General features: G+C 36.7%; 1 protein-coding gene across 1 annotated transcript; it reads right to left on the reverse strand.

Annotated features, from left to right (window-relative positions):
• Window positions 1–5409: 5409 nt before the first annotated feature.
• LOC114690569 (zinc finger CCCH domain-containing protein 11A) lies at window positions 5410–8156 on the reverse strand. Its single transcript, XM_037200202.1, is given in 17 exon segments — window positions 5410–5511; window positions 5513–5595; window positions 5598–5704; window positions 5706–5899; window positions 6252–6284; window positions 6287–6388; window positions 6390–6466; window positions 6469–6567; window positions 6570–6722; window positions 6725–6957; window positions 6959–7164; window positions 7166–7260; window positions 7296–7328; window positions 7331–7493; window positions 7496–7660; window positions 7663–8054; window positions 8057–8156. Coding segments are annotated over 17 exon segments (2337 nt in total).
• Window positions 8157–11519: the final 3363 nt, after the last annotated feature.

The following is an 11519-nucleotide window of genomic DNA, read 5'->3' on the forward strand; positions in this document are numbered from 1 at the left end:
TCTTACTCTAGTTTCTAAAGCTGGGTAAATTTTGGTCAAATCATTTAGCTCTTACATCCATTACATTTCCTCTGGTGTAACTAAGAGAAAATTTTATTTTCAGGATAGCTTAAATAACCCCTACCAACTAAAGCAGGGAGGAAGTAAAATAAAACTCAGCAAATTTTTGATACTACACCATCTTTAATGAAAAACTAAAATTATTAAAGAGAAATATTGGCAGTGTCTTTAAAGGAAACACTCTTTAAAATATAAAGTTGAGGTTGGGGTTTTAGCTCAAAAGTAGAGCGCTTGCCTAGCAAGCACAAGGCCCTGGATTCTGACCTCAGCTCTGGAAAAACAAAACAAAATGAAACAAAACAGAACACCTAAAATATAAAGTGTACTTTTTCAATTTTTTTTTATAAAATTATATTTTAATATTAGGTTACTTTTATCCATTTATATCTTAACTTAAATGAGCAAATGTGTGTCTTTGAAGGTAGTACTATGAAGTCATTCTGTTATCTTTATATTTCTTAAAAATATACCATTTGAAGGAAAAGTAATTCTAAACTTCTCATTAATAATCAGGAACATTTTAAAATTTAATAGTGACTATAATATTCTAAATTTATTATTATATAGAATTCTAAAATTCTAAATAAATAAATTCTATTTATTCATACCAGGATGAGTAATGAGTCCTTAATCTATGGTTATATACAAATTTATGGAAAACAACTTTTAGCTTTTCTGAAATATAGTCTGTAAATGTCAAAGAATTCTCAATATTATGTTACTTTCATATTGAAGTCACATTTTCCAAGAAATATTTATGTTTATTTAGAGATTTTTTATTTCAGGTTTTTAAATATCAAGGCTCTAATATAAATTATAAGATACAAATAATGTGATACTTTGATTGACAACAAAGCTTTTTTATAGCTTTCTAAACCAATTTCAGATAATGCTACTATTTGTACTAGGATACTCAGAGGAAATATATTATGTACAATGTCCTATTTAAGCACAGATACTCATGTACACACATATTCTGCCTCCAAGTAATATTAATAAGTCAAATATTATATGTTTATTTTCCTTAGATACACTACTGTAGGTTTTCCTATTTGAAACTGTCCACAAATTCTCTGAAAATATGCCTCTTTCATTTATCATTGGAAATGTGTGCATTTTAATATAATGAGGATTTTTTTTTCCTTTTTTAATACTACTTGATCCTTTCAAATTCTAGGGAGAGTCACTACTTTTTTATGTGGAAATGGTTATTCCTGCATTGTAGCATTGTTTTTAAATGGTCTACTTTTGGAAGAAGCAGTTCAATAATAAGAGCTATGGCTCTTTCCTCATAATAGAATAAATGCCACTGAGTTAGTTTTTAGACTACGATACATTTACATTGAGGGATACAGTCAGTCTTTACAATTGAATTACCCTTATCTTAGAAAGTATAAGTACTCTCTTTCACCAGTTGGAATGAAAGCTTAGGTTTCTAAAGGAAAAGATCTGCATGAAGATGAATAAAAGGCATTGTATGAACAGGCAAGCTGGAAACGAAGTAGCCTAAAGACATGAGCAATGCTGTTCGAGTTTTTTTTATGTCTTTTAATAAAAAACCTGGAGCCAGATATTGTTATAAATGCTGAAAGATCAGAGAGAAAAAGGAACGAGCCACTGCATGTATTACCTCAGAATTCCTCAGCCTGAACAGCCTCAGCAGATGATAGACCTCTAGTCAAAAGAGCTTCCTTAGCTGAAAATGCTCCAGCCAAAAAAGCCTTTAGTTCCTGTTTCCTCATGCCTTATATACCTTTCTCTGCCTTGCCATACTGCTTCCTGGGATTAAAGACATGGGTCCTTCCCAAACAAAGGCATGAGATCTCAAGTGCTTGGATTAAAAGTGTGTGCCACCACTGTCTGGCTCTGTTTCTCTCTTAGACTGATCCAATCTCATGTAGTCCAGGGTGGCTTTGAATGCACAGAGATACAGATGGATCTCTATTTCCTGAGTGCTAAGATTAAAGGTGTGTGCCACCACTGTCCGATCTCTATGTTTAATCTAGTGACACCTCTGATCTTCAGGGACATTTTATTAGGGTACACAATATATCACCATATTTCTTCTTTTTGTCTAAAAATAATAAAAGAAGGTTATAACTAATACAAGAAAAACTAAATGCAACAAGTACAATAAGTATATGCAATATATACAGTCAAGAATTACGTTAACAATGTCAAGTCCATTAACACTTGACTAAATCAGAGTAAATACTGTATTATTTATCCCATTTCAGTGAGTCAAAAGTGTTGTACCTAATTCACTTTCTATCCTAACTTGTAATATCAACCCAAATCTATCTTTTGATGTCTTTCAAACTTACATACTTTACAGCTCTTTAGTGAGTTTCTTTTTTGAACTTGCTAACAAGGAAAATATAACTAATTTTCAACTCCATCAGAGACCTGAAAAGGAAATAATAATAATACCTAATTAAACAGAATATACAGGCAAATGATTTCCAAAAAAATGTGAGAAATGACAGAAAGAGCTGGCTGCCTATACAGAGGAACCCCAGGTTCCTCTGCAACATTGAGGCATCCATCTTTGGCCTACAGGCTCAGCATATATGACAGACTTCTCTGTGAAGCAGGATTTTCTGAAGGACTGTGCTACTTTGTCTTGCCAAATTTCAACAGTCCTTTCTTTTATGTCCTGCTTGTCCATTTGGACAGCATACTGTCAGCATTCATGGCAAGGGGACTTTCTCGCCTGGTGACTAACTTTTGCACAAAGAATGTAAACTCCATAAGGAGTTTCTTCAATGCCCATCATCTTCTCTGGAGTAGATTATTGCTGCCAGTAGCAGTCTTGTCTCATTGTCATAAAAAATAATCTATGTTATTAAAATATCTTAAATGCCATATTCTGTAGGTCTCTGAAGTTTTGAAGATGATCTATCTAAAACATATCTTTGTTTGACCTTGACAACATACCTAACCTGACTACAAGTTTTATTGTAATAGGTGACTAACTAATAACCTGCATTTCTTTACATACTAATTAGTTGGTAGTAATAACTTTCCAGTACTAGAGATTTGTATTACATTGCTAAATGAACTATATAGGTACAATATCTTGAACAAGATTAGAAATACATTATAGTATTTTTTAATAAAATCAATCTCAAATTTGTATCAATATACATAATTGGTATACAATATACAAAATTCCAATCCAATGTAAAATATTTAAAATTAGTAGTTGCTTTTTAAAAGTTGATTCAATAATCTACCTTTTATTCTTATCATATCCATATCATTCTTTTTTCTTTTCAGAGTAGATTCAATACTCTTTTATCATATCCATAGCCTCTTTTTTTTCAGAATAGATTCATTATTCTATCCCTTCATCCTATCATTTCTATATTTTTAGAGTAGATTCAATAATTTACCTTTTACCCTATCATTTCTATATAATGCATTTTTATATCATAACTCCCTGTCTTCTTTTAGAAAGAGATTGACTATGACTAGTAACAATTTTTAACCAACTCCTAAACAAAGGCAAACATCCATAATTCATCTTTTGGGAATGTGATCATAGTTTTCTAGGCTACTTCCTGCTGATTGGGGGTGCTGGTAGTCTTATAGGAACACAAAGAAAATTTAGGATATGGTCAAGTCCTGACTGGAGTAGTCTGTGAGGCTGTATCATCTCAGCTAGCTGTCTCAATACTGTCCTGAGCAGTTTGTAGTCCAAAGCCAATCTTTGGGTAGTGTTTGTCAGCTTGGTGACATTATCATAGTCCATGTGGAGTCATTGTTGTGGGACTGCATCATCTTTTCCAAGACTTTGAAATTCGCTATTAGGTATACCCATGGTTTACTGCAGAATATCTTTTTTTTTTTTTTTTTGTGGGACATTTTTTCTGGATTATTTGTCCTTTTTCATCAGATGTCTCATTCATCCAGTGGTCTTCAGATTCCTTAACATTCATTCTCCCAAAAGACAAAAAGGAAACCCTTCCCCAACCCTAACTTTGGGGAGGTTACCTTTTAGCAAGTTATATCTGATCAAATGAAAAGCTTTTGATAGTCATGTAAGTTAATTTAAATTGAATGGTCATGCTGGTTGATGAACTATCACCTCTTCTAATTAAGAGGTCTCTCTTGTTCAAATCAAACCTTTATAAATTTTGATGGTATCTATAGCTTTTCTTCTCCTGTAGAAACAAAAGTAAAACCTTGTCGCCAACGTGATACATATCTTGGTTTCCATTCTGAGGTCAGCACATTTTTAAAGTATACAGGCTGATTTAATTCTGTAGTTTTTTTTTCTATTATCCAATGTCTCTCCGAAGTTGTTATTCATTTCTCATTAGCATTGAGAAAATTCAAAGTTAATAAAGCATTACATTATCTATTTCTAGGGGTGGTTTTTACTACTCCTTTCTGCTTATTGAACATATCCTTTAGAGTTCAATTTGATCTTTCTATGACTGCTTGGCCTGTAGGATTGTGTGGTATACCTGTAATATGCTTTATATTGTAATAAGCAAAAACTGTTTCCTTTTACCAAAGACACATACATACTGGAGCTTTGTGAAGAAAAGGGACAAATTTCATACTTAAAAAAAAAAAAAAAAAAAAGAATTTCTCTAGTAATGTCACCATATCCTATAAAGAAGCCAGGGAATCCCGGAGGTAGAAAATTAGTTTCAGGGGATCTCTGAGGCACTTTAAAGCCTATCACAGTAATAGTAAATCAGCTATTCCTCTTCAGAGGCTTAAGGAACAGCTAACACAACAGGACCAGGTCCAGAGTTCTGCCCTGATCTCGGGTTCTGGAGCTGCTAGGCCCTCTTTAAAGCTTAGACAAATCTCAAAATAGCTTTAAAAAGACACAATTTAACACAGACAGAGTGGGATTTTTGTTTAGTGATAGCATGTACATTTGGCCCACAATGGTTAGCCGCTGTCTTCATTTTCAACTCTGATAATATTAAGACAATACACAAATAACACAGCAAAGGGGAAGATCACCCACACTGAAAAATACCTGAAGGAGCCTCTGAGTTCTCTTGAACCATTTCATTTGGAGCTTAGTCTCATGTAGAAGAAAGGGCATTGCAAAACTTTGTTCTCTAAGATGCTAAACAATTGCATCAAATGGACAAACAGTTATCAAGGGATGTAAAAGATCTGACCCCAAAGGAACCAGGATACACACAGGTACTTCAGTGGTATACTTTTTATTTGGGTAAAATTTGAGACTAAAGAAACTATCATCTGAGATTAATGTTAGAATAGATGAAACTATTTTTGGTGAGGGTTTTTGTTTTGTTTTGTTTTGTTTTGTTTTTCTTTAAAGCGTCCTCACCATCACCATCACCTTCAGCTTCAGCTTCAGCTGTCAATCATCTCTGAGAGCTCAAGCAGAAGGACATCTTCATCTCTCCCAGGATCCAAGTTGATCTCAGCTTCTAATTTGCCTCTTGAAATTTCCCATGGAAATTCTCAAAATTATTAGTTTCTCAAAATTATCTTCCATGGAGAGTGGAGGCTTTCCTGTTAAGGCAGAGCTCAGTTGGCAGGTTTGGATACCACCTGGGATGAGGAAGGACCAGATCCTTCTGGGAGTAAGGGTTCTGAAGAAGACCGGGTTGAAGGCAGCCCAAAACTGTCCTTAGGGTTTTGTGTCATCCCTGGCGATGGACTTATCTTCAGAGAGAAGTGGGACCACAGCCACAGTTGCTTTCTTGGTGGGGCTTTGCTGCAGGACACTGCCGGCACTGAGCGGCTTCACAGCTCCAATGACAGCAGGGTACACCTCCACTGCCTTACATTTTGGAGCCAGTTTGGGAGATGAAACAACCTTGACCACACCTGGTTTCTGCTGTGGATATCGCTCTGTATAAATAAACACTGATTGGCCAGTGGCCAGGCAGGAAGTATAGGCGGGACTAACAGAGAGGAGCAAAGAGGAAACAGGAAGGCAGAGGAGAGACTGCCTGGAGCTGCCGCCATGACAAGGAAGATATAAAAGTACCCATAAGTCACGAGCCATGTGGCAAAGTAAAGATTAATAGAAATGGGGCTAAATATAAGAGTAAGACCTAGACAATGATAGGCCTGAGCTAATGGCCAAGCAGTTTAAATAATGTAAGAGTCTGTGTGTTTATTTTATAAGTGGGCTCTGGGACTTGGCGGCGGGAGCTGGAGAGAAATTCTCCAGCAACAGGTTTCACATTTACTTTGGGTTTGGCGTTACTCGTTTTTCCCCCAAAGTCTGTGCTGTACATGTCACATTCAGTATTGAGTCCCCGATTCCAGAGTTTTCTCCCTACTGCTTTTGAGACGATTCCATGGGGAGCCGCTTAGCCAGGAGCCCTGTTGATGCCTGATACAGCAGTGAACACTGGCTTCCCCACCACGCTGGTATAGTAGGAGGCCCAGACTCCGGGACAGGTGTCAAGGCTTGCTTCTCCTTCTGTGAGGCTCCAGTCTCCTGCTGTCTGTCTGTCTGTCTGTCTGTCTCTCTCTCTCTCTTTGTCTGACAGTGTCAATTTTTGTGGTATCGCTTATGGTCTCATCTGAAGTCCCACTAGCCCTTGTCTTAGTCACACTGCTCTGAGAAGCAATGTCACTGTCTTCGAGCTCGAGTTTTTTCTCTTTTGTGCCTGCTCTTTTGGCAATGTGGAGCTGCCTCGTTGTCCCTTAGCTTGAGGCGGGGAGCTGGCACTGCACTCAGAGCTTCGCTGTATCCCCAGGGTCTTCTCCAGTTTGATTTCCTCTGGCGTCTTTATATGCACCTCCTGAATAAACCTGGCTCTTCCTGCGGGCTCCTCAGGTTGTCTTCTGCTGACAGCAAGAGGTGGTAGACTCACAGTCTTTTTCTCGTCAGTATCTGCTGTCAACTTGGGGCAACTTGTATCCTCTTTGGATTTCTGTCTCTATTTCCTGCTGTTGATGTTTCTTTTCAGCCAGGACCTCAGAGAAGGTTTTGATCCACACTGAGGAAGAGCTTTTCATGCTTGATGGAAACTCATCAGCCCGTGAAGGTTCTTCTGTTTTCGGTTTGCTTTGCAATTCTCCATGTTTCTGACTGGCTCTTTCAAGAAGAATTTCTTCCAGTGTCTTCACATGGATCTCACCAGCTTTAATAACTTTTTTTTTTCTTTGGTGTTTTATCAGTGTTAGTTTATGGAGTTTCTACATTTTTCTCCAGCCTCTGTACAAGGCTTTGCTTTAAGGGGCCTGTCACCCCATTAAATTTAATGACATTTAATCACTGTCACCACCTACTGAAAATTTTCGTTTCCCTGTCTTTCAGTAAGCCTCAGTCCAACCAAGGGCTCTTCTTGTTTGCTTGATAGAGTTAATGTCCTCACCACAGTCTGACAATTCTCCTTTTTGGGGCCTGGAATGGGCTGAGGCTGATGTAAAGCACTAGAAACTCCCAAGGAGCCACCTTGCTTCTTGGATCTTTTCCCTTCATTTTCTTTGATTTAATTTCCTCAAGAGTCTTTATTTCAAAATTCAAACATTCACCTTGCTTAAAACTGACTCTGGGTGAAGCCACTCATAATCCATTATGAACCTTAGGAGTTGATTGCAGGGCAGGTGTTTTGCTTTCATTGCCCTCCTTAGAAACTGACCATCATCATCTTCATCATCATCATCATCTAAAAGATTGAGGACAGCAGGTGGATGCCTGGGGACAGGAAGAGAACTTCCTGCTTTCCTTACACTCTGCAGCTAAGGGGAGGGATTAGACTGAACCGACATTTTGTTCTCTTGAACTGTGAGCTGGCTAGCCTCTACTTCTTCTTGCAACTCAGGCCCAGTGGGTAACATAGTTCTGCTTGGCGACAGGGAGAGTCCATCATTGTAATGCCCTCTGTTGTGATGGAAAGCGAAGTTTTGTTTTTGACATCCCATTGGCTGATTTTCCCAATAACAAGGAATTTCACTTCGTCTTTTATCAATTTCCATGTGGCGAAATCTGCACACCCATCGAAAACAATGACCTTTTTGCCACAATGTGCAGTTTCATTTCCTAGTGTAGCTTTACAGTGAAAGAATGGGCAGCTGTCACCTTTAGTGCATGTAGAATAGAATTAAAAATAGCAGTCTTCTCCCTGGTTAGACATGCCAGATAAATTCTCAAGGCAGAAGTGGCTTTTTGGAATAAAAAAAAGCCTCACCAAGGTGAAGTCCAGCTCCAAGTGCTCTTGAAATGGACTCACTCTTCCAATGACAACTCAAACAGAGAAACTGCTCAACAAGAACATCTGTGTCTTCACTGAGCTCCAAGCTATTATGCACTTAATTCTAGTCAATTTTTCAGGAACGTTTCCCCAAATCGAACTGATGACACTGTCTCCGATTCTCGTGAGCTGCCACATCTTTCTCTTTCCTTAGCTGCAGTAGCCCACTGTCCTCACAGCAGCAGCGGAAGCAGAAACCCAAGACTGCCAGCATTAAACATGGTGCCTGGCTAGCTCAGTCCAGTAGGGCATGGGACTCTTAATCCTAGGGTTATGGGTTCATGCTCCACTTTAGGCACTAGATGTTGTTTGAGTTTCTTTGGGTCTTTTAGTAGAAAACCCAGAGCCAGATATTGTTATAAATGCTGAAAGAACAAAGAGACAAAAGAACAAGCCACTGTCACATCTTGCTTCTAGAACTCCTCAGCCTGAAAAGCCCCAGCCAATAGGCCTCTGACCGAATGCGCTTCCTTAGGCAAAAAGGCTCCAGCTGAAAAAGCCTTTAGTTCCTGTTTTCTCATGCCTTATATACCGTTCTCTGCCCTGCCATATTACTTCCTTGGATTAAAGGCATGTGCCACCATTGTCTGGCTCTGTTTCTCTCCTAGATTGAATCAATCTCATGAAGTCCAGGGTGGCTTTGAACTCTTAGAGATCCAGACAGATCTCTGCCTCCCAAGTGCAAGGATTAAAGGTGTGTGGCCCCACTGTCTGGCCTCTATGTTTAATTTAGTGGCTTGTTCTGTCCTCTGATCTTCAGGCACATTTTATTCAGGTACACAATATATCACCACACAGCAACACAATGAAAACATACTTTCATGTTCCTAAGGTATAGCCATCTTATCCAATCTCCCCTGTAATTCTGCTGTCATCTATAGCCCACACAATAATTATACTCATCACCAAGAAAATAGGAATTAGCAGTATTTTGAGGTCAAGCTGTTATATTTTCTTTGCCTCTTTCTTCGACATTATCAAAATTTGAATTAAAAAGTTATACCAACATTTGAACCATAGCCTTTAGGGAGACACAATTTGAATTATGAAGCTACTAACAGATTTGGAATGAGATGTAAATTATGTCTTGAGTTTTTATATCCATATTCAGAGGAGTATAGCTCTTGGATAATAAGAAGGAATAGAGTTTGGGTTACTCCTGATATTATGATGAATATTTAGATCCAGTAATAACTTGGTAAACTATAGTTATTATAAATTCCCCACTCTCAATCACTGCTCCTTTTTTCTTCTTTATTTCAGTCAGTTAGTTTCAGACACTTTGCCCTCAATTAAGGCACCCAAGAGTATTAAGGGCCACAAATTCCACATCAGAATGAATAAGTTGCCTTGTCATATTGTCACAATGGAAAGAACAAAGTATGTTCAATGGTGTAAAAACTATTTTAAACTCGTCATATTAAAGTACAGAAATAGAGCCAACAGACAGCTGAGTATCACTTGTGGTTTGGAAGATCAGTAGTTCAAGGTTATCCTCAGCTACATGTCAGGTTCAAAGCCTGTCTTGAAAACATGGCATACTGTCTCCAAAAAAAGCAGGTGAAGAAAGAGTACCATATCATTCAATATGATAATGTGAAAAGAAAAAAGACACTTGAAAATTTGTCATAGTTAGAATTTATAATTTGCTGATATACTGCATAAAGAATTAAACTACTTAGAAATGTGAGTCACTCATGTAGCTAACAATAGTATTGATATAAAAAAAGTATATTTAGTTTTACTTATAGTAGTTATTAGAGACCACAATAAGAATATGAATTATCAATCACACTTCATTTCACCTAAGAAAAGTAATATAATGACTTTTAAAAAACAATAAATAGAAAATAGAAGAAAGCACACCATCAAATATATAGCACAAACAAGTTTTTTTTGTGTGGGTAATTTCTTTTTAAAGAAAAACCAGAATGATTATTTAAAATACAGATTATTATATTTGAAAAAAAATACAACTTAAAATAGGCCGTGAAACATTACCATAGTTTACCACTTATTCCCATTCCTGCCTATTCTAGTTTTTTTCAGAGCTTTTTATCATACAAAGGTATTTTCTTTGAGAATTTTTTAACCATAAAAAGTAGATGGATTTTTGTTGAGGAATTTTTACATGTCTGTTGGGTTGATCTAGTGGATTTTTTCTTTGATTTTTCTTATGTGTCATAATATTCAAAATGATTTGTATGTGTTGAACCATCCTTTCAAGGAATGAAGCCAACTTGGTAATTCTTTATAATATGTGTTATATATCGTAAATTTAGCTTGCAATTTATTTTATTTAAAAGTCTGTCATTATTGACTCAATTATTTTCAGTACAGAAACAGTATATAATAAACATAAAACATTGTTGTCGAATATCATTTCATCTAGGTGTTTAGTTTGTTTATGCTACAGAATGTTACTTTAACTGTATATAGTTGTGTTACTATTGTTTATGCTCCATTTGTAAGGCTCTGTGTTTATTTATGGAAAGATGTATTGCATCTGTTGTACCTTGCCTGCCTAGCATACCTGATTGGTCTAATAGTAAAGCTGAATGGCCAGTAGCTAGGCAAAAGAGGGTTAATTAAGGCTGGCAGACAGTGCAGAGAAAAATAAAGAGAAGGAGAAATCTAAGAATGAGTGAAAGACTAATGAAGAAGGAGAGAATGAGGGATATGCGAGGAGCAAGAAGCCAGGCAGACATAGAGAAGTAATTGAAGTAAGGTTTACAGAAGTAAGAAATGTCATAAGCCCCAAGATAAAAAGTAGATAAAGAGAAAAAGGTTAATTTAAGTTAAAAGTGTTAGCCATGAATGTGCCTAAGCTAGGCCAAGTATTCAAAACTAATTATACGGTCTGTTTCATATTTGGGAGCTGGTTGGTGGTTCAAAAGCTGGGTGGTACAAAACATATAATCTTTTCTTTATGCTAACAGATGATGAACAGTTGAAAAAGAAATCACAAAACAACCTAAAAATAATTCCTATAAATGAACATAGCAAAGGAAATGAAAAATTTTATTTTAAAAATTATAGGACACAGAAAGAACAGTTGAGTTCACGAGGGAATGAAAAGATATTATGGATTAGCAGAGTTAATGTTATTTTGGACAGAATAGTGAAAATAATCAATGAATTCAACATAATGGATCCATCACATGACAAAAACTGTATAAAATTCATGTGGAAGCAGAAACATTCTTCACCAGTCAAAGCAATCCTGAGCAAAAGAGAGTTTCTGTA

Source organism: Peromyscus leucopus, chromosome 16_21 (assembly GCF_004664715.2).
Source record: "Peromyscus leucopus breed LL Stock chromosome 16_21, UCI_PerLeu_2.1, whole genome shotgun sequence".
Taxonomy (NCBI): domain Eukaryota; kingdom Metazoa; phylum Chordata; class Mammalia; order Rodentia; family Cricetidae; genus Peromyscus; species Peromyscus leucopus.